Source organism: Lactuca saligna, chromosome 6 (assembly GCF_052625555.1).
Source record: "Lactuca saligna cultivar CGN05327 chromosome 6, ASM5262555v1, whole genome shotgun sequence".
Taxonomy (NCBI): Eukaryota; Viridiplantae; Streptophyta; class Magnoliopsida; order Asterales; family Asteraceae; genus Lactuca; species Lactuca saligna.
Window position 1 is genome coordinate 43,968,565 of NC_136422.1, and position 27,260 is coordinate 43,995,824.

Sequence of the window (27,260 nt, forward strand, 5' to 3'; positions counted from 1 at the left end):
GTTTTAAAATGAATTTTGATGCAAAATTGACTTCATTTATTTTAATTACTAATTAGGATCTAAAAAGATGAACGTAACATTATGAGTTCATATATGTTGATAAATAACACCTCAAATATTAGAAACTTCCCATTCACTTTTAATAAATAACAAACATAACCCATCAAAGCAAGAAAGGTCAGGCTTTATGGTCAAAGACTCAACTGGACTCGACTCGACTCGACTATGTATGTACTTTTATATGGGAATCAAAGGAAGAAGATTGAGTTCTTGAAAGTCAGAGGCTTCCTAAAGAGGTAATTGAGGTTATATTATGCTATAAAATAAATAATTTCACATGTATAGCTGCATAATGTTGTTATATGATGCTATTGGTGTTTCAAAGGGATGATCGGTTGAGGTTAAGCCATTCGTCGTCTGTTTTCCCTCCATTTTCAGGTAAGATGCTACATTTATTTTGAAATTTAAACCATATTGAATTGTATTTTAAAAAGGAGGAACAGAGATATGGAGATTGAAGCTGGAAACAAGGAAAATTTTGTTGAATCCCCTTTTGATTATATGCATTTCATTACCTACAAATGTGGAACTAAGGTATGATTATGAAACAATATTTCCTTTTAATTTACCAAATGTGTATTATATTTTTGAACTCACTGTTTTTATATAAATATATAATAGGTGGAGTTCAAGCAGGCTCTGGTCCCTAGTATGGTTTGCTGGAGAGAACACATAGGGAAGCTGAACATCAGGCGGCTGAGGCATTTCTTATGAATTTGGCTGGTAAAAAAATATTTGATGTTTTTGTCTTATAACAGTATAAAGAATTTATAGAAATGAATTCCTTCCACCCTTCCCCTAGTCCTTAGGATTCAAATGTAATCGAATTGCAACAAAACAAACAATGATAATGATTCTAACCCTTTTTAGGCAATGCTTTTGCACATAAGTATTTATCTCGTGCTAAGTCTGGTGGTGGTCTTTAGATTCTGAGTTAGAGGGGCTGGGTCCTAAGAAAGGGTCGATTGCAGCACTTAATGAACTAGTAAGATCTTAATCAGTTATTGTATGTATATCTTACATTTTCTTTTCGATTATTTCAGTGTATAATGGAAGGTTTGGGCATGAGTTTCCAACCTCAACCACACGTTTCAAATAACATGGGCCAGACCAACAAGTTATATGCACATGTTGGTAATGTACTATTATTTTGTAGTTATTTTTGACACTTGACATGGTAATTAGTTTTAGTCAATGTCTCTTCAGGTTGAAATAGACGGGGAAGTGTGGGGTAAAGGAGTCGTGTTAACATGGGATGAAGCTAAGATGCAGGTATCTCTTGTCACTTATTCCTTCACATTAATGATCAATGATCAATCCCAATCAAATGTTATTATTATTTTGAATTTTTCTCTCTCATGTTTTACTTTTATCAGGCTACTGAAAGTGCTTTTGTAAATTTGAAAGCAAGGATCAGGGAATACCCACCTCCTCAAAAACAACAACCTTCTCCTAGGTAGGTGGTCACTTTAATCTTTCTTTATTAATAATCTAAAATGTTAATTTCAGGAATGAGAACCGAAGATGATTGGATGAACATGAAATGAAGAGAGCAACTAAAATGTTATTTTGAAGTTATGTTTTGTGGAAACTCATTTCCTTTGGGAGTTTGATGTTATGTGGATAGTTTTGTTTTTGGATGTTTTTTGAATGATGCTTTGGTAAACTTTGATAGTTTTGGTATTGTAATGTTTGGTTGTATCATTATTTGATTGTTTTTTTTTGTATAATAATTTGATAATTGTAGTATTTTTTTATTTTAGAATCATAATAAAAAAAACATGATATTACATGTTTGTGACGCATCAGTGAGGGAAAAAAAAATTAATGTATGAATTTTGCGAGGGATTAGCTATGGAAAAAAATTCATGTCTAAAGTTTGCAACGGATCAGTGATGGAAAAAAAATTAACGTATGAATTTTGCGAGGAATTAGCTATGGAAAAAATCATGTCCAAAGTTTGCGACGGATTAGCGATGGAAAAAAGAAAAATTAATGTATAAATTTTGCAAGGGATTAGCTACGGAAAAAAAAGGAAATTTGCGACAGAACAGCGACGGAAATTTTGTCGCCAATGTCCTGACTAAATGTATTGAGTGACTATTTGGCGATGGATATTTTGTCGCTAAATTTGTCGCAAGGGAAAATCGATCCGTCGCTACAACACTCGCTAGGTTATTAGCCACGTTTTAATTATCTATGGATCGTATCCATCGTTGATCCATCGCAAACAACATTTAGCGACGGAATAGCGACGGATTCGTCTGTCCCTAAAACCCATGTTTCTAGTAGTGTTGGTTCTAAGAGGCTACATTCACGTATGTGAGAACATAGCGAAAAGGGATGTAATCATGTGGATGATGGATGGAGATGGAGATGGAGATTGGACAAAGATGGTATCGCTTTTTCCTTGGTGTCTGGAGCCACTTCACTTGATGAGGAATGACAATTGGGTCATGCGATCTAATAAAGGGAATCATCTTTACCAAGTAGATATGAAGAAGCATACAAAAACAAAGTTGTGTTCACTTCCAAGAACGACTACTATCGTGGAATACAAGGAGACTATTGTGTCGCCCAATCAATATACTAAGAAGTAACACCTTCATCAAATTCTTTTAATAATTATATTATGAACTCAACTATTTTTCTTTTGGTTTTGTTTGTGAGCTATGCGTACAAAATCTGATTAATTGTTATTTTGGTAGCTAAGATGGTCGTATATTGTAATATGGCTTGAACAGGTAATCTTTTGGTCGTATATTGGATTTTTGGTTCTCAAATTCTCACACATGCCTTTTTGGTTATCAAAATAATTCAACCAAAATATTTTATTAAGTAACCTATAAACAAATAATGGTGATGTAGCATAAGGCAATCTAGCCATCTATCATTATTAGAGACCACACGGGACTAGCAACTGCATTCTCATTGCCATGTCATTTCAGAGAAAGTTTCGAACAGGATCCACAAGGTTTCATTATGGCGTCTTAACAAACACTCGGTATTGGTAAAAAAATAAAGGGGGCTCAAAGTTGTGTACATCTCATAAAAAATTTACCTTGTAGATAAATTCCATATAAAACCGTTTGTTATGGTAAAAATATGTGGAGTATGTCGGTGTCTGATTGGAAAATAGAAAATAAGGCAAAGAGTACTAACCTTTGTGAAGAAGCTCTTAGGTAGGTGTATAATACAAATTAATCTATGAAGCAGGAGAACAAAAGGGGTAAACGAAGCAAGAATATTTATGCAAAAAAGAAAGGTAGTTACCTGGTCTTGTTTCTCACAATAATTACTTAATTTGTAGATTAGATTAGAGTTTGAACAAGACTAGACTATTTTCATTCTTGCAACTAATTCACCAATCAAACAAAAGGTTATATAGAAAAAAATACCTTACGAACAAAAAACCATGATTCAAAACCAATTTGAAAACCCATCTGCGAGCATGTTTGGTTGAAACCGACCCAGTTTCAAGCTGGACAGACGGTTAATACCAGTTTGAAGATTTGAAACTGGTTTGGGTGAAACCGGTTTGAAAAACCGGTACTCAAACCTATAAAAATCTATTTTCATAACCGATTTTCATCATTTGTACTTAATTTCCTGGATGCCCGAGAAGCACTTTTCTATAAATTAAAAGTTGAAAAATATTGCTTTGAATCGTTAAAGGGTTCTGAAAAACCAAAAAAATACATTACATCATGTCTTTAATTTCTTTTTTTCTTTTTCCACTACAAGAAGATTGTGCAACAGTGGCGACACGTGTCGCTGAAAATGCGTCGCCGATATTGTTTCGTCGCTAATACGCTTATTGTCGCCGCTAATACTACGCGTCGCCGCTAATGCCACCCGTCGCCGCTAATACGTTCGTGTCGCCACAAAAGCTGTCGTCGCTAATACTCTTTTGATTTTTGATTTTTTTTTTTTAGTTTATTTATTTAAATTAAATTTATAATCAATCCAAATATTAATCCATATAGCATTTGAAAAATCTGATAAGTTTTTATAGAAATATTAATACATATTATATAATCAATCCAAAATATTAATCCATACCACATTAAGTATTCTTCCAAATTACAAAACGTTTCATAAAATCTTAAAGTAACTACTCATCCTCATCATCATCTCCTTCATTATTTGGTGGCGGCAATGAGCGAAACCATTCTTCCAATGCTGTAGAACAGGCCGGGTCCTGTAGTATTGTTTGCAGCATTTGCAACTATAAAGAAAACAAAATATATTAACAACATATCAGAATAACATTATAATTAATTATAGCATTCTACAAAATATCAACACATCAAATACACTTAAACATACATCTACTTTCCATTATAGCATTTACTTTCCAAAATATTACCAAACTACAAAATATCAACATATCAAACCATAACCAACATATCATTATACTATTCTACTTTCCATTATAACATTGTAGTTTCCAAAAATTACCAAACTACAAAATATCAACATATCAAACCTTAACAAACATATCATTATACCATTCTACTTTCCATTATAGCATTACTTTCCAAAAATTACAAAACTACAAAATATCAACATATCAAATCATAGCCAACATATCATTATAGCATTCTACTAACAATTACCTGTGATTGTGGTTGTTCGTGTGTCATTGGTTGTTCCTGATCGTACATGGACACAACGGTAAGGGGTTTACGCCCAATGCCTCTGATATGTCCGCGTTGAACACCCAATATTCTTTCAAAACAATCTTTTATATCAGTTGGTGCTAGACTGCTTGCCTCAGAAGTAGCTTGGGTTCGTTGGTTTATCTCTTCGAGTAAAGCATTCTGTATTTTTTAAAAATAATAAAAATCATAAAAATTAGATTACTAAATACCTTTGACGATATAAACACTTATATGAAAAATAATAAAAATCATAAAAATTAGATTACTCGATGTATTGTCTGACTTCATGACAACTATTCAATATAAACCATTCTATATTACGTTTCTCCGTTATATCAAGATGTTTGATTTATGTTGCGCTCATCGGTCGACACTTGGACTCAAACATCCAAAACTTTGTTTTTTCAATGACAACGTCTTCGTTTCTTTCAAGGCGATTGACATCTCGAAGGTACATCGAACAAAATGTCAAAGCTCCTTCAGCAATATAACCTTCAGCTATACAACCTTCCGGCCTCGCCTTATTTCTGACATAGTTTTTATACCTTTCGAACGCATACATCCATCTCATACATACCGGGCCTCCGGCACTCGCTTCATCAGGTAAATGTGGTATAAACATAAATTACAATCCAATTTCATACAAATATATACATCTAAATTTCATTTTAAGGCAACATGGTATGAACATAAATTACAATCCAACAAATGTATATATTCATGTCAAATTTTATTTTTAAGCCAATGTAATCTAAACATAAATTACAAAACATACACAAAATGCATAATAAAATTCCCACAAATCTGAAAAAACACACAATCCAACAAAATGCATACAATCCAACAAAAAAATCCAACAAAATGCATAATCACTTCATATCTCAAAATACAAACATCATCACTCAACAAAATTGAAAAATACTCACAGTTTATCATCTAAATTAACACCAAAACAGAAAAATTATAAAAAAAGAGGAGGAATTCGACCTTGATTGGGGGCAATTTCCGAATGTAGCTAAATGTCGCCGATTTTTGGGGCTGTGGCGGTCTTGTGGTTGTCTTGGGGAAGGGAGGGGCTAGCACCGGTCCAACAAGCAATTCCTAGTCCACCAAGTTGGAAAAAAATCGCGAGATTGAAGAAAGAAAGAGAGAAAAACGAGAGAAAGAAAGGGTAGTGAGAAAAAAAATGGCAGAAAGATAATCTGGGAAGGGATATCTACGTTTAGCAATAGCAGCGACGGGCAATAGCGGCGACAAATGGAGGGAAAAGTCAGGCGTCTTTTCGCTTTTCTCTGCAGCCGTTGGATTGAAAAGAAATCGGACGGATGAGGTTAGAATGATGGGGCTCGCTAAAACAAAGCATTAGCAGCGACGCCTTTAACGTCGACATGTAACGCGTCATTTACATGTCGCCGTTTTTGCTTGGGGTTGCCGCTAAAGGCGTCGCCGCTAATTCTTTGTTTTCTTGTAGTGTTCATGTCACATACATTGCTTGGTGTTGCCACTAAAAGCGTCGCCGCTATTGCTTGGTGTTAACGAGGGGGAAAAGCTAACCGTCCTTAGGGTTAAACAGTGAGAAAAAAAAAAAAAAAATAGACGATCAAATCTTAGTTCGAATACCATATAAACGTTAAAATTTTCCCATGAAAACTAATTTCATTAGATGGAGAGAATATATACAAAACATTTAAAAGGCCGACTACAAGAGGCCATAATACAACAATCGAGCCATACAAATAGAGAAAATAAATCATTACCCGCTGACAAGATTTGGGGCCAAAAGCTTTATCCATATAATTATGTAATGTTATTAATTTTTTTTTAGGAAACTAAGCGTAAAACTGATATTATATGGGTTCATTTTACAGAAAAAAATATGAAATTTTAAACATTTGAAAAGTTTAAATTTATAAGAAAAAATAAAAAAGCTATTGAATTATTAAAATTAAATTGTTTTTTTTTTTTAAATTAAATAAATAATTTAGATAAATAAACAAAAGATACTATCAAACTTTAACTTATAAATTTTAAAATTAGAAGGAAGTCAATTAATGAAATTGATATACATTTATTATTACAGTTATAATATGTAATAAGAAGTCTGTTTGTTTTTTATGTCTGCGGATTATTACAATAAACTTAAATTTAAACAAACAACTTTTATAATAAATAAAATTATTAAACATAATAATTGATAAATAAAAATAAATAAAATTGTTGATTTAACAAGTAATATGTTCATTTTGTTAAAAATTTTAAGACAACGGTTATTATTTCAGTTAGCTTCAATAGATTTGATAATTTTAATCGACAATGTAACACAAAAAAGTACTTATATGAAATTTACCAATCGGTTTTGAAATTATATAAAATATACTTGAATTATTTATCATATATTTCATAATATTATTAAAATTATAAGCATGTTGAAAAAAATCTATGTTGAATAATATAACTTAAAGTAAGGTTATGAGACAAAATTGGTCCGTATACTATTCAAAAAACTTTAGATAGGGTTTAAAAAGTTTTCAATTTGTATGGAAGGTCCAAAATCAAAATATTTATGTGATTTTGGTCCAAAAAAACTTGAAAAGATGATTATGCATTTTTATTTTCTTTTTTGTATTTTTTATATTTATTCTAATACTATTTTCATTAAAAAATATAGAAAAAAAATATATCCCTCACCCCACCAACCGTTCTCTCTCTCTCTCTCTCTCTCTCTCTCTCTCTCTCTCTATATATATATATATATATATATATATATATATATATATATATATATATATATATATATATATATATATATATATATATATATATGTGAAGAATAGAGATTTTTTGGATATGTCATCAAGAAACTAACACCAAAGACTCATGTGTTTCTATCTTTTTATCCAAATTTCTGGGATGAATAACCACCTGCAAATCATCTTCATAAACATTACTCTCACATACACATTAACAAAAAACCCAACTGACAAATAACCTAAATAAACCTTACATATCCATCTTCGGTCGATCTATATATATATATATATATATATATATATATATATATATATATATATTTATTTATATATTCAATTAGTCAAGTTCTCAGAAAACCCACTTCGATTGAGCACTTCCCTAAAATTTTGTTTGGGTTCTTCGTTTGAGAGCTTCACAGAAAATGAACATATCCATCTAAGATCTACGAATACGTCTTCTCAGAAAACCCACTTCGATTGAAATAACCATTTGTTAGCAACCACGATCCGATGACCGGAGGTAGCAGACAAATCGTTTCTGTTCCGATTTTCGATTCCGCCATTGTACCTGGATTTGACTCGAAATCGACGGTATTACGATGTTTCTTTTGAAAACAGATTGTCACATGGATTGGTAAGGGTTTTAGAGAGAGGATGAGGGGGGGGGGGGGGGGGAGGAGTAGGATGAGGATGAAAGATTTTGGGATGAATGGGTTTTGATTTCTTCTTTGGTTGTATAGTTTATATGCGATTTCATCCACAACTTTGAACCTTGCAATCTTGTTCCTTAGACGACTTTGAATGGATGATTGGAGTTACTTCTTCAAGAGAAAAAGCTTGGGGTGGGGATGCATAAAAATCGATACAGATATATATATATATATATATATATATATATATATATATATATATATTATATATATATATATATGTTTTCTAGACTCTATCCTATTGATGAGATTGTTTCTAATCGATGCGGGTGCTTTGTGTTAGAAATGTGAATATGCATGTCTGTCTGTTTGGGTTTTAATTTCTTTCTATGGCTTGATTTTGGCTTTTGTTCACTAATTTGGGGATATCTTAAGAAGATGAAGTCCATTAAATTTGAGAAGACGAAGAGAGAGAGAGAAGGAGAGAGAGAGAGAGAGAGAGTGTGTGTGTGTATGTGTGTGAGAGAGAGAGAGAGAGAGAGAGAAAGATGGGTAGGATGGGAGATATATTTTTTTCTTTTTTCTTTTTTTTTTAATTAAAATAGTATTAGAATAATTACAAAAATACAAAAAAACAAAAAAAATAATAAAATGACATAATCGTCTTTTCAAGTTTTTTGGATCAAAATCACAAAAATACTTTGATTTTGGACCTTTCATGCAAGTTGGAAACTTTTTTGACCCTATTCAAAGTTTTTGAATACTACACAAGGACCAATCTTACAGTTTTGTCATTTGAATATGTGGTCAGTGTTGCGCCGCGCAACACACTCACAACAGTTTTAAGTCAGAAGTTTTTTTAAAAAAAAAAACAAACAACTGTGAAAGGTCAAGTATTGCATGTATAATGTGTAATGCAACACGAATGGGCAAGAAGAAGGGTTTTTTTTAGAAAAAATAAACAAACAACCTTTTAAAATGTTCCTAATTTTTTAATAATACCTGACTGTCTATTAACAAATTCACGAATCAGTCTATGTTCTTATGAAATGAAAGTTAGTTATATATGGATATTTGGTTCAAATCCTACCCATACAAGAATTTAATAATTGAATTTTCAAGAGGCCATATATTAGAACTTAGACAATAATTTATTTATTTCAATTTAGTTCACATTTAATTATTATATATTTTTTTTAAATAAATAGATTTAATCTATTAATAAATTTATTTTAATTTTATATTTTTCTTAGACAAACTTAGAATATTCAATCTCGAGAAGGGAACACAACAACTGATATAGTTGAACTATAATTTTTTTTTTCTTTCCGAAGGATCTTATTTTTGTCCTTGGGTTAAAATATGTTTGGACAGTGACAGTAACAGACAAAAGGACCAACAACGATATATTTTGAAATCATAAGGACTACTTGTATCAAAATTTCAAAGTTTAGACTAAAATACCGGGAGATTGCCAGCTCAAATACCTGAATAGTATTTAACTCTTATATTTTTGTTAAGTCTTTTCTAAAATGGAGTAAACGAAAACTTGGTTTGGCTAGAATTGATTGACCGAAAATAAGGAAAGCATTTGAAGATTAATGATATTTATCTATTTTACACTATATCTTCTTTCCATAAATCAAAACATAAGATGATTTGAATATAACAAAATAACAAACTATGAAATAAACAAACTAAAAAAATTTATTCGTTAACTCTAATCGGCTAATCCAAGTTATGGGTAGTAGAAGAAAAAACAAGACGGAACACCGTCGTCCCCTTAATAACATTATGACGGAGATACTACCCGACGTACTTTTGTTCCACATACTACCAAAGCTGCCAATGAAGCCTTTTCTTTGTTTTAGGCGTGTTTCCAAGCAATGGAACTCGTTCATAACGTCACATATGTTTATCAAAATGCAGCTCCACCGTGCAACCAAATACGAATTACATCAAAATTGCCACGAACTTCTCTTATACTCTACCACAACACCTTACAAGTTCCGCATCATTGATGGTGAAAAACCTAAAAAGAAAGCCAGCCGCCCTATGCCATTCAAAGTAAAGCTGACAAAAATCAACTTAATTCACCGACCTAACCTGAACTCAACCCAAAATTAACAGGTTGGGTTGATGTTTTCAAAAATTTAGGATAAATGGGTCAACCGATCTAACTCATTTAATTAAATAGGTTGGGTTGGATAAAGATTATCAACCCGTTTTCAACCCATCAACTCATTTAACTTTAATATATATTAAATTTAATAATTATTTAAATATTATAATGTATTAATCTAAGTATTAATTTATAAATTACAATGTTGTATTATTATTTATGTTTTAAAAAATGCAACCCTACTTAATAGCTTTTTTCTTTGAGCTGACAACGTTAATCACTCTTCAAAATCATTTTGAAATTACATATCTTTAATATCATCTGAACAATTTATTTGTATTTGTGAATTGAGATTGTGCTTTTATTATACTTTGAATGTTTATTCAAGTTTTGAACGGATTTAAATGGTATAATCTTTAGTTAATTTGTTAAGTTTTTTTTTTTAAATGAGTTAACTCAGGTTTAACCTATTTCTTTAATAGGTTGGGTTAAAAACTACATAAACGGGTCAACCCGGTGACAACTCATTTGTTGAAAATAAAATATCACCACGAATAAATGCTCGGATACCAGTTATTGTGTGACAGCTATATAAAATAAAAAAGATAAAAATGCGGACAATAAATATGAAATTATTAATCACTACAGGAAAGTTGTAATTGACTGAAAACTATAAATAAAATAGATAACCGTAAATAAATAACGTAAATCTATAACAATATATATATATATATATATATATATATATATATATATATATATATATATATATATATATATATATATAAGGTTCGTTAAGTTATATGGTTGATTGAAACGACTTGTCTATCAAGTAAGTTCGTCAAATGATTGATTGAACATGCTTAGGGTTGGACTCTTACCTAATAGACTTTGTTTCTATTTGTTCAATATTCAGTCAGGTATTGATTTGTTGAGCGGTGCGGTTTTGAAAAACTTTGTTTTATGTGGTCTAGTAGAAAATTGGTTTAGCCCACTTTAAAATAACTAGCCCACTTGATTTTTGACCAAGTATTTCTTTGGCCTAGTCCAATATGAGATTAATCCAAATAACTTGACTTTAGTATTCTTGTTTTAGCAAACGTAAACACACAGAGAATTAATATCATTCTTATTTTCTCAATTTTCGGAACAAATCTCTCTGGATACACAATACTCTCTCACGTCTCTCTATGGTTTCCCTTGGTCAAAAACATCGTTGAAAATTCCTAGATGTAGGTAAGGTTCGGAGTAATTTTTTGGAACTGGCAAATATTATTAATAAAAGAAAAAACCCCTAGCAAGGTGCTATAGGGGTAATTACAAGGTTTTAGACAAGAGAATTACATACAGAGAAATGGGTTAGTACACCATTCAACCCAATTATAATTACAATTGACTCTCCTGTGTTTTATCCATGAATATACTATGGATATCACCATATCCGCCACTTTGGTGGGGGAGGTACGAATCTTCTTGAAGATCCAATCGCACCTTGTTTTCCAAATGAACCAAGCCGTTTCATAACATATTGTAATTAAGTTTTTCCGTTTAACTGGACATGTTCCCCACTGTGATAGAAATTTCTCAAGCTCCTCGACCGTCGCAAATTTTCTTTCACCAAGCCCGCACCACATGAATACCCATTCCCATACCTTGACAACTATTGGGCATCTTAGAATTACATGGTTGACATCTTCATCTTCCAATTCGCAGTAGGAACATATGGAAGTCACGGTTTGCACCCCTCGTTTAAGCAGGGCGGTGGCAGTTGGTATACGGTCCATAGATGCCCTCCACATAAAACAAGTTACCTTTAACAGGACTTCATGAATCCAATTGATTAGACCTTCCCCTGCTGGTGTCAATGTATTCCTCCCATCAATTTTTGATCTAAGTGCTTCTACATGAAATACCTTATCATTTGAAATGCTGCATATCCACTCATCTCTCCGAGAATTCAGTTGAAAGTTGCAGACCAAGTCGAGGAGTGTGTCAACCTCGCTTAGCTGCACCGTGAGGGTCGGGCTTGCTTTCCAATCCCAGCTGGTGTCTCCTTGTTTGATACGCTCACTGATTTTGCACCGCTTCTTTCGTTCCAACTTATATAATTCTGGGAAGGATTCCTTTAATGTTGCATCTCCAATCCATCTGTCTTGCCAGAACATGGTGTCATCTCCGTTACCAATTTTTTTTAGGATTATATCGTTTATATCAATTCCCAGATTTGCCAATTCTTCTTGAACCCCGGTGATGTTTTTCCATACTCCAGGTAAAGTTTTTTTAGACATGGTGGCAGCAGGTTTATTATGAAGGTTGTGGATCCCTTCTATGACTTTGGACCATAAACTTGCTTTTTCGAATCTCAGCCTCCACCACCACTTTACAATTAGGGACAGGTTAAAAGCTTTAAGCGAGCCTAATCCCAGCCCGCCATTCTTCTTGGGAGCGGTCACTTTGTCCCATGCTACCCAGTTGATATGTTTTTTCTCATCTGCTCCCCCCCATATGAATCTTCGCCTTATCTTCTCCAAAGTCTTGATAACACCTGCAGGAGCAACAAACAAGGAAAAATAAAAAGTTGGAATGCTGCCAAGGACAGTTTTCGCTAGTGTTAGCCGACCCCCAAGTGATAAGGATCTCGATTTCCATGTAGACAGTCTAGCTTGTAATTTTTCGATTACCGGTTTCCAATTCTTTAATAGTTTCATATTTTCCCCTATAGGAACTCCAAGGTAAGTAAATGGAAGCTTGGCTGGCTCACATCCAAGGGGTTTTGCAAGGATTTCAACTTCGCGATGGTCAACCCCGATGCCAAACACTCTCGATTTGGAGAAGTTCACTTGAAGCCCAGAAGACACATGGAAGCACCGGAGGATTCTAGCCAGGTTCTTGATGTTTTCCTCACTCCATTCCCCCACAAAGAGTGCATCGTCTGCGTAGAACAGATGCGACACACATAGGGCACTATTTGGGATGTTTTTTCCATTGAAAATTCCTTTTCCTGTGGCCTCTTTCATCGCGATGTTAAGCCCTTCCATGGCTATTATGAATAAGAATGGTGAGAGAGGATCACCTTGTCTTATTCCACGGCCAAATTCGAATTCATCGGTAGGTGAACCATTGACTAGAATCGACGCACGTGAGGATCTTAAGCAACCTTGAATCCACCCTCTCCATCTTTGTCCAAATCCCATTTGCATTTGAACATGATCAAGATATTCCCAATTTACAGTGTCAAAGGCTTTGTTGAAATTAGCTTTGAAGAGAAGCATTTTTTCATTTACCTTCTTAGCCCAGGAACACATTTCGCTTATTATTAGGGGGCCGTCTAGGATATTCCTTCCCGCCACAAATGCCGATTGTTCTTCTCCGATACATAAACCAATGATCCTTGCCAGTCTAGCAGAGAGAGATTTTGCAATGATTTTATATAAGCTGCCAATGAGGCTAATTGGTCTGTAGTCGCCGATTTTTAAAGGGTCCTTTATCTTAGGGATGAGGGTGAGAAATGAGGCATTGCATCCTCTGCTAATTACACCGAAACGTTCAAAATATTTGACTGCTTTCACAATGTCATCTTTTAAGATGTCCCAATACCTTTTAATGAACTTGAACGTATATCCATCCGGCCCTGGAGCTTTTTCATTCCCACAAGCCCATATTGCCTCTTTTATCTCTTCTATCGTGAATGGACTTTCAAGACTATCTCGTGTGGTTGGATCAATAGAAGAAAATTTACTGCTGCTGAACTTGGGTCTAGAGGCTCATCTTTCTTGGAACTTTTCCTGGTAAAAACTAAAAATCCCTGATTTTATTGCTTCAGGCTCAGTAACCCATACTCCATCAATTAATAAACCTGAAATTTTGCTTTTCCTCCTCTTGTTGTTTACGTATCCGTGAAAGAAGGGCAGGATTTCAAGGTTCGGAGTAATTTGTGGTGAAAATCTCACTCGTGGTCTTTTGGTTGTACTCCACCCACTTTTCCTCTTTTTCTGACTTGCAGTTTCTAATCTCGAAAACAACAAGGTAGTGATGGTTGAGATGATTTAAAAGGGTTTTTGGAGGAGGTTTAAGGAGGGTATATGGAGGGTGTTTGGAGAGTATTTGGAGGTTGTTTATAGGGTGGAATAAGGTGGTTAAAATGGAGATATAAGGTGGTAAAGGTTTATGAAGAAGATGATGAATAGTAATGGGTCTTGTATGAATTCTTTATGCATGAGGGTTTTGGATGGTTTGATGTTTGTGGTTTACTTGGGTTTATGTAAGAGAGGGTGTTTGGTAGTGATTGGTGGTGTAAGGTGATGAGTTCAGGAAGGTGCTGAAGGTTGGAAGTGTATATGGCTTTGAAGATCTTTTTGGTGTTCTTGGTGTTCTTACTTTAGGGATGAAGATTGGAGTTTGTTGTTGTTGTTGGTTGTCTTTTGTTGTTGAAGAAGATGTTGAAGTTGCAGTGGGTTTTGTTGTGTTTTTTCTTTTAAGGAGATGGTGTTGTGTTTTGCTTTCCTTGAAATGTTGCAAGAGGTTTTATGAGAAGCAAAAAATAAACACACACCCTTTCACATTACATACACACATATATATATATATATATATATATATATATATATATATATATATATATATATATATATATATATATATATATATATATATATATATATATATATATATATGAAGAAAAAATATCTAAGGCACTTGAGTGATGAAAGTTTGTGAATGAAGGATTTGTTCACGTTGACTATCAAGTAGTAGATATGTGTTTGAGAAGCAAGATAGGTATGTGCTTGTTTTTCTTTGAAGATGAGAATATATCTCATAAATTCAATTAAGATAACTGAATTTCCATAATAGTCCCTTGAATTTTTAAAGTCTTGGTAATTTTTATCCTTTGATTTGTTTTGTCTTCAAACGACCAAATATACGGCTATTTTTCCATGTTTGAATATTCCGTCTTTCGTGTATTTTTGTATTTCACATTTAAGCACGAATCTACGCAACCTGAAATAACTTATAATATTTATTAGATGACATAAAAACAGTTCGTCTTATTTCAGATCATATATAAAAACATTTTTTAACATTATTTATCTAAAAGATTGGGTTAGGTTGAAAATATCTATCAATTTAAATAAAAAGATTGGGTTGTGTTGAAATCTTCAACCCAATTATTAAATGGGTTGAACCCAAATCCAACCCAGGTCGTCCCATTGTCAGCTCTAAATCAAAGTAGGACCCAATAATGTTCACCTACCGCTTGTAACATCTTTGCATGGAATGGTATGCATACGTGTTGCATTGGGAGAACGATGGTGAAAACATAAATCTAATTTTATGGAATCCTTGGACGCGTGGGTATAAGATTTTGGCTAAAGCCAGTAGTACTCATGATATAGAATGTTACAACGGCAATGGAGGTCTATTTGGTTTGTATTATAGCTCTTCTAACGAAGACTACAAGATTCTACATGTAACCAATCATTCCAATACTTATATATACTCGTTGAAATCTGACTCTTGGAGAAAGATCCAGTTGTGGAGGATGGAAGGAGATGGAGATTGGAACAAAGTTGATGAGGAATGGAAAATGGTTTGTGCATTCCAGTTGTTTTAATCGTATTTACCAAGTAGATATGAAGAAGGATACGAAAAATAGGTTTTGTTCACTTAAAAACATGGAGATCCTTCAAGGAGGGAGTTACATGGAGACTATTGTGTCACCAAATCAATATATGAAGTAACACCACCATCAGTCCCTTTTAATCATTATATGAACTTAAATTTTACATTTTTTGTCCACCAGAGATCAACCATACGAAATTTGAATGTTCTCCATGTTATCGTGTGGTAGCTTAATTAGATGAGCCATTTGACTCTTTATTTTTTGGATTGAAAATGGATTTAAATTATGTACGTAGTCTAATATGCAACCCGACCCAACAGCAGAAACTTTGATCCATTAATATTGTTCCTTAGGCCCAAATCAAAATCTAATCGTGACAAAATACAAAAAACAAATTTTTACTAATAATATTCCACCGGAGTACCAGGACAACCGTCATCCACCACCTCCTGGTAGTCAAACGGCGGTGGAACAAACGGTGGTGTTGTACATCTCAATAAAGCCCAATTAACCCCACTGAAAAACTGGTGGTGCTTCACCACCGATGCCCCCATTGTTGACCCCATCCGACAACCAGGATCCTTGACCAACAATTGACTTATTAAATCCCTAGCGGTGGCCGGAATCACCGGCTGTTTTGGGAACTCCAAAGCCCTAGCTACAATATTAGCTAGGGTTAGCTCATTATCCACCCCCCTAAACGGCGTCACACCATAAAATAATTCAAATATAAATATTCCCAAAGTCCACCAATCAACAGCACTTCCATGGCCTTCACCGGAGACAATTTCCGGCGCCAGATATTCATGTGTCCCAACAAACGACATTGACCGGACATCCACCGGCTCCGCCACAAACTCCGGCCCGTGGTGGCTCGCCGGTTTCTTCTTCCGTTTACGCTTAGGGGTGAAGCAAGAGACCGCCGGGACAATGCAGTTGGGGAGAATGCAGGAGGAGGCGGTGAATTTGGGCGGGTTGAGTGGGCGGTGGTCGGTGGTTGATGGCGGGTTTAGGTGGTGGTGGTCGGAGAAAACTTGGGCGGGGGTTGATGTGGAGAGGTCGCATTTTAAAGAGAGGTCGAAATCCGTAAGCATGATGTGACCGTCGGATCGGACTAAAACGTTTTCCGGTTTAAGATCGCGGTAAACTATTCCCAACATGTGAAGGTACTCGAGAGCTACAATCACCTCTGACACATAAAACCTGTTCAAAGATGAGACAGATAAATCACAATGTCGGTACAGATAAATCATGAATCACAATGTCACAAGTATTTATGGATTCTTTGTTGCTTACCACAACATATATTTATGTTATAATTGTCAAATGCTACGACAACATATATTTAAGTTGATAATTGTCCAAAGAGATCATGAGGTGTGTCACCAAATGGTTATATAAAGTGTAGCTTTGGTAGGGGACCAAAGTGATGGCAGTTAGTAGTATATAGAAATAGAGGTCTTTTGTTTTTTTGTCATTATAAGGACAACTTTTCCCTATTTGGGATTTTCCTTTCTATCATTTCCCAAAAATCATCAATTATTTCATACACCATTTTGGCAATTGTTCCCCACATGCCTTTACCTAATATCATCGCTTCATTACCTACAATAATTGTTTATATCTTATAATATAAGCTTAAAATATAACATACAAAATATCTGATTGGAAGAGCATCCACAAGTTTTGGAAATGGCTTTTTCTTTCCAATAGTTTGTTCTTTGTTTATATTTTTATTTCACATTCTCTGTTACTTTTACTTGTATATATATTTTTTCATTTTCATAAAACATATTGAGAATTTAACACAGTTGAAAAAAATTATTAACCAGATATACTATTAGCAGTATAATGTTTAAGGATTAAAACTTAACAAAATAACCCATTTTGTGAAGTTTATAAAACCCTCATATGTTATGTCATTTTTATGACTTATGATCTTTTTAAAACCTTTATAGTTTGTGCATTATTCTTTTGTTTTTTTATCAATTAACGATCTTAAAAGACAAAAGGTGATTGGGCTTGACTTCACTATCTCATTTAACTTCATACTTTCGTTGAAGTGGCATTTTGTGGACGTCCGATATCTAAGGACCCACGTGGCATTAAATGAGGGTTCACGATGTTTGACCTTCGATGGATCTCACGTGTACTCGACAACTGAGTATCTTCGTCTTCCTAATCAGGTGCACACAAGCCTACGAGACAATAACATGCAGCCTCGAAGGCCTACTTTGTGGGACCTAGTTGTTTGGTTATCCAAGAAATTGATTACTATGTCCGAAAACAATAATACAATGGAATATAATCTTTTTACCCTAATGTTTTCGTACAGTTGTATTTAAATCATATAATTAAATGTAACGTCTGACAATATCCAAACGGTAAATGTTAAAAGCAAAAAGCAAGAGTTTATTTATTTGTAATTTAATTTTTTTAACTTTTGTTTTGTTCTTTTTCTTATATTTTAAAATTTTGTTATGAATTTTTTATAAATAAAATTATTTTTCTACAACCTTTTTCTTAATTCTTTTTCCAACCTTTTTAAAAGAATTTTTTTGCAATATTTTTTTTTTCCAATTTTTGTATTTTCAAATATGCATTAGCAAACCAACTTTTCTAACTCATTTAACCATTCTTGGATTTGATGAAATAACAAATATTATTTAAAATCATAAAAATAATAATACAACAATTTTGTTTTAAACTTAATTTTTTTGTTTGGCCTTGTTTTTTACAGAAATAAATACTTTTTTATTTCAAATTAATGTAGCTTGATGATGACATTAAAATACCTCAATTTTTTAGCTTATACATCAATGCATATAATGTTTGATAAACACAAAACACCAAATTTTGAAATCCAAGTCAAAGTAAATGTTGTGGGTCCTAGCAAGCACATGCCACATCAGTGGGCCAATGAGTGAGCCGGAGCAGAAATTATGTGATGTAATGTGTAGCAGGGGATCATTACTGATCAAAGTATATGAAAAGACATGCATAGTAACTAAGAGAATGCTAAAATGCGCACCTGACGGCGGATTCCGGGAAGCGTTTGCATGGTTGACGTTGCCGGAGAACGTGAAGGTCTCCGCCGGGACAGAAATCGGTCAACAAACACGACCATTTCGGCGAATCCAACGCCGCGTAAAGCGTCGGTAAAAATGGATGATCCAAAATCTCTAGAATCTCCCTTTCTGTCTTCGATCTTCCTTCCTTGTTACGGCTTGCAAGCTCCCTCTTATCCATGACCTTAGCGGCGAAAATGGCGGAGGAGGGCGGAGAAGGAGAACATTTGAGTTTTGCGAGGTATACGGAGCCGATGTCACCGGCTCCTAGACGGTGGAGGAAGCGGATGTCAGCGAGAGTAAGTTTTCCGTCTGATTCAGGTCCAGATTGACGAACGGCGTCCCAGCAAGAATCACCGGAAGGCGCATGTGGTTTTGTGGCGGTGTTACAGAGGAGGTGGAGGTTGTGGCGAGCAGAGGAGGTAGCGGTGGTCCAAGTTGTTTCGGATCCGGAGCTTGTGCTGCGGTTAATGTCGGTGGCTGTGGTAGTGGTGGTTGAGTTGAAGCTGATGCTCCGGAGGTCATCGGCGAGATCGTCTACAGATGGTGGTTCCATTATCGAAGCGAAGGGGTGAGCACAAAAAACGTGTATGTGGGAGAAGAGGAATCGCCTTTTTGAAGGGGATGAAATGGCCAAATGGGTTTATTATTAATGAGGCCAGTTTGGTGTCATCGTGGGCTTTTAAGTTTTTTACAAATAAAGCAGTGTGAACTTGGGATAAACACATAGAGCCACAGATAAAAAGTTTATAAATGACATTATATTCTTTGAAGGGATAATTTATATTTTTTTTGATTTTCATACATTTGATCATTGAGTTTCTTTTGTTAGCATTTGTCATTTAACTAGTTTAACTGTATACATTAAGTTATTATAACCGACTATCCAGGTCAAACGGAAAAAAATAACTCAATATGATAATATATATTTCATTTTGTTCACATTTAGTCTTTAATATTTTTTACACATTCATTCTTTAATATTTTTTTTATAAAATAAGTTCTTTTTGTTTTTGTATATATTCAGTACTCATGATTTTTTTTTTTATATATTCGGACCTCTCTTATTTGTTGGTGGTAACTGGGAAGCACATTTCTTTTTCTTTGGTTTATAGATTATTAAAACTAACTTTGGTTTTACCCGTCAGAACTGCAACCGTTGAACGGTGTTTTTCTACGATGAAGTTCTTGAAAATCGATTTGCGTAATAGAATAGGTGATGATTTTATGAATGATGCTTTAATTTGTAGTGTAGAAAAAGAAGCACTAGAGAATATTAAAAATGAAAATGTAATTAATCGTTTTCGTAAAATGAAAGAGTGGAAAGGTGAACTTTAAAATGAAACTTTGTTAGAGAAGTTGAAGTTTATATCTAATAAAATTGCAGTTTTTATTTTTTTGTTTATTTTATATTACATGATTTTTTTTCTCGAGATACCCCATTATTTTAACCCTAGCTCCGCCACTAAAATATTGACGAAAAATAACATCAGTGACCAAATATGTACAAATAAAAAAATATATATTATCCTTTCAAGTCATTATCCATATTCTAAATTTAACGATTATTTTGCTGATCTTATATATTGATTTGAGATATATTCTTTAAATTTTATGCAAATAATTTTCATTTTGATATTTTAAAATATATTATATTTTAAAAAAATAGATTGGATCTCAACTTCAAATATCTTAAGTTGCAATATGTTGGTTTTTTATATCTTATTTCTATTGTCGAGTATTTACAATATAGTTGTTTTTAAGATTTTTTTTATTTTTTTTTAAAAGGTTATGAAAAAGTTACTTTTTTAGTGAAAACTTTTTCAATTAAAGTTTTTTTAATCAAAAGTATCTCAAGTCGATGAAAAAACTTTCTTACTATTTGAATTAGTTTTTTCAATATCTTTTTATCCCAACAATTTATAATTTTTTTTTATGTATTTTGTCATTTTTAATCTTACATTTAATAACATTTTATTTCATCTCTGATATATCAAATTAAAACAAATATCAATAATTCATATAGCCTATTTATATATTTGAAATCCAAATTACAAATTATATTTAAGTTGGCAACATATGTATAACCTATGTTCATGCCATAACAATTAACATAGATAAAAGGTTAAATTAGTTAAATGTAGAAATAAACTTAAGGATTAAAGAAGTGTTTTATAAATGTTTTTTGTTAGATAAAGTTAGTGGAAATGGAAATAATATATATATATATATATATATATATATATATATATATATATATATATATATATATATATATATGGGAAAAATGTGAATATACCCTTAAAGGTATATAAACTTAGGTACCCAAACTCATAATAATACGTCGTTTTGTTTGATATATTCATTATAATATTGTTAAACTTCAATCGTTAACTTGATTTATATTTAATATTTTTAAATTTTAACTATTATCTTCCTCTTACATCACATCTTTCTTTTTTGAACACTTACTAGGCTATATATATTGTTGTTGAAAATGACAATTATGTAAGAGGAGGATAAATATGAAATTTACAAAAATCTTTTAAGTAATTCAAGTTAGAAGTTGAATTATAAGAACATTGGACAATTACAATGTCTATATATGATACCAAACGATATAGTATGGTGAGTTTAAGTACGTAAACTTATATACCCTTAAGGGTATATTCACTTTTTCTTTTATATATATATATATATATATATATATATATATATATATATATATATATATATATATATATATATATATAAAAACTTAGGTATCCAAACTCATCATAATACCTTATTTTGTTTGATATATTAAATATAATGTTCTTAAACTTCAACCTTAACTTGATTTATTTTCAAGATTTTTGAAATTTCTCTATTATATTGCTCTTACATCACATTTTTTTCGAACACCTACTAGGCTATATTTATTATAGTTGAAAAAGAAAATTATGTAAGAGGAAGATAAATGTGAAATTTATAAAAAATTTGGAAGTAAATCAAGTTTGAAGTTGAATTATAAGAACATTGGACAATTACAATGTATGTATATGATTGAAAACGATGTGGTATGGTAAATTTGAATACTTAAGTATATATACCCTTATGGGTATATTCACTTTTCCAATATATATATATATATATATATATATATATATATATATATATATATATATATATATATATATACATATAGGGAAAAGTGAATATACCCTTAAGGGTATATAATCTTAGGTACCCAAACTTACAATAGTATATCGTTTTATATCATATATATATATATATATATATATATATATATATATATACATTATAATTATCCAATGTTCTTATAATTCAACTTATAACTTTATTTACTTGCAAGATTTGTATAAATTTCACATTTATCTTCTTCTTACATAATTTTCATTTTCAACATAGTAGGTGTTCGGTAAAAAATTATGATGTAAGAGGAAGATAATAGTGAAATTTCGAAAATCTATATTGTAAATCAAGTTAGGAATTGACGTTAAAGAATATTATAATGAATATACCAAACAAAATGACGTATTATGGTGAGTTTGGGTACCTAAGCTTGTATACCCTTAAGGGTATATTCACTTTTCTCATATATATATATATATATATATATATATATATATATATATATATATATATATATATATATATATATATATATATATATATATATATATATAAGGTTAACCATTTGAAATGCTTTTGTAAATATATAAGCTTTCGAAGCTTTTTCAATCTAATGGTGGATCCTATTTGTTGAAGGTGTTTTATAACCTTACATTGTATGAAGGTGTTACAAGCATAATGAGTACAAAAATGTATAAAAGCAATGCAATAATATAAGTGTAACATCGATCAATGAATTTGGGCTAAATATTTTAATATTAGGAATGATATAATGTTACATGTAATCATTTATATATAATTAAATTTCCTTAATTATAACAAGTATAATATCATAATGTATTATAGAGGTGTAATTGACATTCGGTTAATTTGAGGGTGCTAAACGTCATAAAGTAAAAACTAAATTATAAGTAAATTAACTAAAATAGTACAAATGTAAATTTGGAAAAACTTAAGAGGGAATTGGAGATCTATTGAATCAAGCGGAAGATCAGGGACTAAAAATGTAATTGTACAATTTACATCGAAAGCATGCATATCTCGACGAGATTTTATGCATTCTTCGTCAAAGCACTACAAAAACCCACGAGATTTAGCAGACTTACCCTATAAATAGAATATGAACCTTCCTTAGGGTATACGAACTCAAAAACATTTAAACGCCGCAGAGAAAGAGACGATCGAGAGAGAAAGAAGGTGAAGCAAAACGCGAGATGCTCTCTAGCTGTTCTTATTGCCGTTGTTGGATATCTATACCAGGTAAAGCCCTAAACCATCTCATCAAACTTGATTGCTTAAAAACCTATAAACTAATGAAAGTATCGTGGATTCGTGGAATCTGATTCTATTCCTCCCTCACACATTTCATCAAACACCATCTCTATTTTGCTACATTTTTCATGTAAAGTGTTTATGCATTCGCTGTTCTTCATCTTCTATGTATATTTTATTAAATAAACAAATTAAAAGATAACGATGAAGTTACCATGGAAGTAAAATTCTTAAACCAAACACAGACATCGATCATGATCTGGTAAAGCTGCATAATTACATGGAAGAACAAAATTAATAATTTGGAAAGGATATTGTTGATGATTTACTAACTCATGAAATGGCCAACAAGAATTGACACTATGACAAGGTCTTAAGTTTTAGAGTTCTCGATTTTGTAGATATTGAGAACCCATTTAATATCGAGAACATAGGTTATAGTAATCATGGAAAATATTTAAAAGTAAAAAACAGAAAATTGTAGTTGAAGGTGAGAAGCAGAAAAGATTGTGTTGCATATGAAAACAAATGGTTACAAGAAAATGTCGATTTTGCTACGGTGGGAATCCATTGAAAAAGACTGAAATTCTGTTGCAAAAGACGAATAACTATGAAATTTGCAACGGTCAATTTCCGTCCAAAAAAACGCCCAACGAGGTGTTTGCAACAGAAACTACAATTCCATTGCAGATGTGACAATGAAATCAAAGATGCATGGTGTTGTAGAGGATCTATAGTAACTTATGTAGCCATATATTTGTAGCAAATTCTATGGCCATGATTCAGCAACTAAATCTGTAGCAATATTTTCGTAGCAAAATTTGTGATGATGACTCTATAGCAACTTCGGTTGTCTTGGTTCCATGGCTAAATTCGTTCTCTAGATTCTATAGCAACTAGTAAATTACGTAGTCATGATTCCGTAACAAAGTCCGTTGCCATATTTCCGTAGCACAATCCATAGGCGTATTTTCATAACAATATCCATAGAAGTATTTTCGTAACAATGGTCATAGAAAAATCTTCAACAAATAGTTGTAACAAATTTTGTAGGAATATTTTTGTTGCAAAGCTAGATAGCTACGGATGAATAATTAATTTACAAATTAATTTCCAATTATTATATAAAAGCAAAAATAACAAAAAATCAAATAAGATTTACACCATAAAATAAAACAATAAATATTAATTACATGGGAATGAAAATTAACATAATTCAAAATAAAAATCTTGCAAGAAGCAAATCAACACTCTATGATCTACAACTTTTGTAGTTCTTTAAAAACGTTAATAACCGTCATTGACGATTGTAGTTGTCGTTCAAGCTTCTCACATTTTGTGTTGTGTTGTTCATCTTTAGCCTTTATTATTTTCTTTAGTTCTTCGTTTTGTTGTTTTTGTTTCCTCAAAAGCCACTTTAATTCTTCCGATTCATTATTTTTGTCTGGAATATAGGATTGTTCCGTTTTACCGTTAATCACTGGAATAGACTTTGCAAATGAGCCAAATCCATATAGTCTTCTTTTCTTGTCATGATCACCAACAATATCATAAAATATTTGGTCACCATCAATTTCTTCACCTATAGCTTCCGATTGTTCTCGTTTTTCTTTAAACTCCGCCTACAAAATTATAATAATTTAAAAAGATATCAAAGTTATGAATAATATGAAGGACTACAGTATAAAACTTTGCACTGCAATGAATGTTACATGAATTTTTCGTTCTTCTTCATTTGCAAATGTTACTCCATTGTGATTCTTCGTGTGTGTATATACAAGAACAATTCACTATGTGGTAGATCACATCCTAAACTCCTTCTCCGCGTAAATATTATCAAATGTATAATATAAACATAAACATACAAATTTTGATGAAACATTAAAAAAACTTACCAAATCAGAAGCAACCTTCAAATGAGAAGTGGTTCCAACGTTATGGGTAGGTTGTGGTATTCCATTTGCCACACCATTACACCTATAGATCTTATTTTGCTTAGATTTTTTCTTAAATTCTTCTTAATTCCATTTTGCTACCTAGGAGTTCCACACTTCTAGTGGAATATGAGCAGATGTCTAGACAGTTGGGTTTCTTTTTTGTTACGCGTGTTGAATAAATATTGATCATAACTTAGTGTCAAGTTATTAAACTAAAAATAACCAAAAAGAAGATAAAGAATAAAAAAAACAGACGAAAACCACACATTAATTTGGGTAATTCTAAAAAAAGACTAATAGGTGGCTTGATTGTCATATGAACGAGGAAATTGATCTAAACACTAAATTACTCATAGATTAGCATCATACTTATAATTTAGTCATTGTAATTATGTAGGAGAACGAAAAGAGCCTTATGATACATGGATGTAACAGTTTAGGAGGTAGTAAGAAGAACCAATCAAAATTGTTACATCATCATGCTTATCAATTTAGGTACTTTTAGCATTGTTTGATGCATATTTTAACAAGTAATTTTGTCCTCTTTCTGATTATGTCAAATTATTAGATAATTGGTTATTGTAGGCTAAAAGAGACTCTATTGGTTTCATTATTAGTGTACGTTTTTAACTAAACTATATATTAATTAAAACCTTGGTTTTGTAAATACAGAGACTACAATGTTTATGTAGATTTTAATAAAGTGTTTCAGATTTATTATAATCTATAGGGATTTCTAAAACTAAATCTGTGATATAAAAATTTTGATTGGTTCTTTTCACTAACTCCTAAACTATTACATTCACGTATCATAAGGTTCTTTTCTTTCGTCTAAACTGTTACATCCACATATCATAAGGCAATGTTTCTCAAAAGCATGATGATATAATAATTTTGATTGGTTCTTTTTTACTACCTCCTAAATTGTTACATCCACATATCATAAGGCTCTTTTCTTTCTCCTATATAAGTACAATGCCTAAATTGTAAGTATGATGTCTATTCTATAAGTAATTTAGTGTTTAGATCAATTTCCTCATTCATATGACATTCAAGGCACTTAATAGTATTTTCTTTAGAATTACCCGGATAATTGTGTGATTTTTGTTCGTTTCTTCTTCATTATCTTCTTTTTGATTATTTTTAGTTAAATAACTTGACACTAAGTTATGGTCGATATCTCTTCAACATGCGTAATAAAAAAGAAATCCAAGGCAAGAAACCTGCTTCTATTTCACTAGAAGCGTGGAACTCTTGGGCAACAAAATGGAATTTATAAGAATTCAAGAAGAAATTTAAGCAAAACAAGATCAATAGGTGTAATGGTGTGACTGATGAAATACCACAACTTACACATAATGTTGGATCCATTTCTTATTTGAAGGTTGCTTCTAATTTAGTGACTTTTTTTAATGGTTCATCAGAATTTGTGTTTATGTTTATATTTTTCATTTGATGGTATATATGTAGAGGAGGAAGTTTAGGACGTGATCCAACGTATAGTGAATTGTTCTTGTATACACACACGAAGAATCATGATGAAGTAACATTCACATATGAAAAAGATCGAAAATTTCATGTAACATTCATTGTAGTGCAAAGTTTTATATTGTAGTCCTTCATATTATTCATAACTTTGATATATTTTTAAATTATTATAATTTTATATGCGGAGTTTAAAGAAAAACGAGAACAGTTGGAAACTTTAGGTGAAGAAGTTGATGATGACCAAATATTGTATGATGTTGTTGGTGATTATGACAAGAAAAGAATATTATATGGATTTGACTCATTTACAAAGGTGATTCCAATAGTTAATGGTAGAACGGAACCATGTTATATTCCAGACAAAAATGATTAATTGGAAGAATTGATGGAGATTTTGAGGAAACAAAAAGAGCAACAAGAAGAACTGAAGAAAATAATGAAGGCCAAAGATGAACAACACAACACAAAATGCGAGCAAATGTGAACGACAACTA

General features: G+C 32.1%; 1 protein-coding gene across 1 annotated transcript; it reads right to left on the bottom strand.

Moving 5' to 3' along the window:
• Positions 1 to 16,182: 16,182 nt before the first annotated feature.
• LOC145001183 (protein kinase G11A-like) lies at positions 16,183 to 19,601 on the bottom strand. Its single transcript, XM_078960539.1, has 2 exons — positions 18,898 to 19,601; positions 16,183 to 17,069 (listed from the first exon to the last, which is right to left on the bottom strand). The coding sequence occupies exons 1-2, from the start codon at positions 19,488 to 19,490 to the stop codon at positions 16,268 to 16,270; spliced, it is 1,395 nt and encodes a 464-aa protein (XP_078816665.1). The 5' UTR covers positions 19,491 to 19,601; the 3' UTR covers positions 16,183 to 16,267.
• Between the last annotated feature and the right edge of the window lie 7,659 nt (positions 19,602 to 27,260).

Coding starts and splice junctions, on each gene's coding strand:
- LOC145001183 (XM_078960539.1), bottom strand. CDS start 19,490: ATGGAACCACCATCTGTAGACGATCTCGCCGATGACCTCCGGAGCATC. Junction 17,070..18,897: donor TTCCCGGAATCCGCCGTCAG/GTGCGCATTTTA, acceptor ATCTTTGAACAG/GTTTTATGTGTCAGAGGTGA.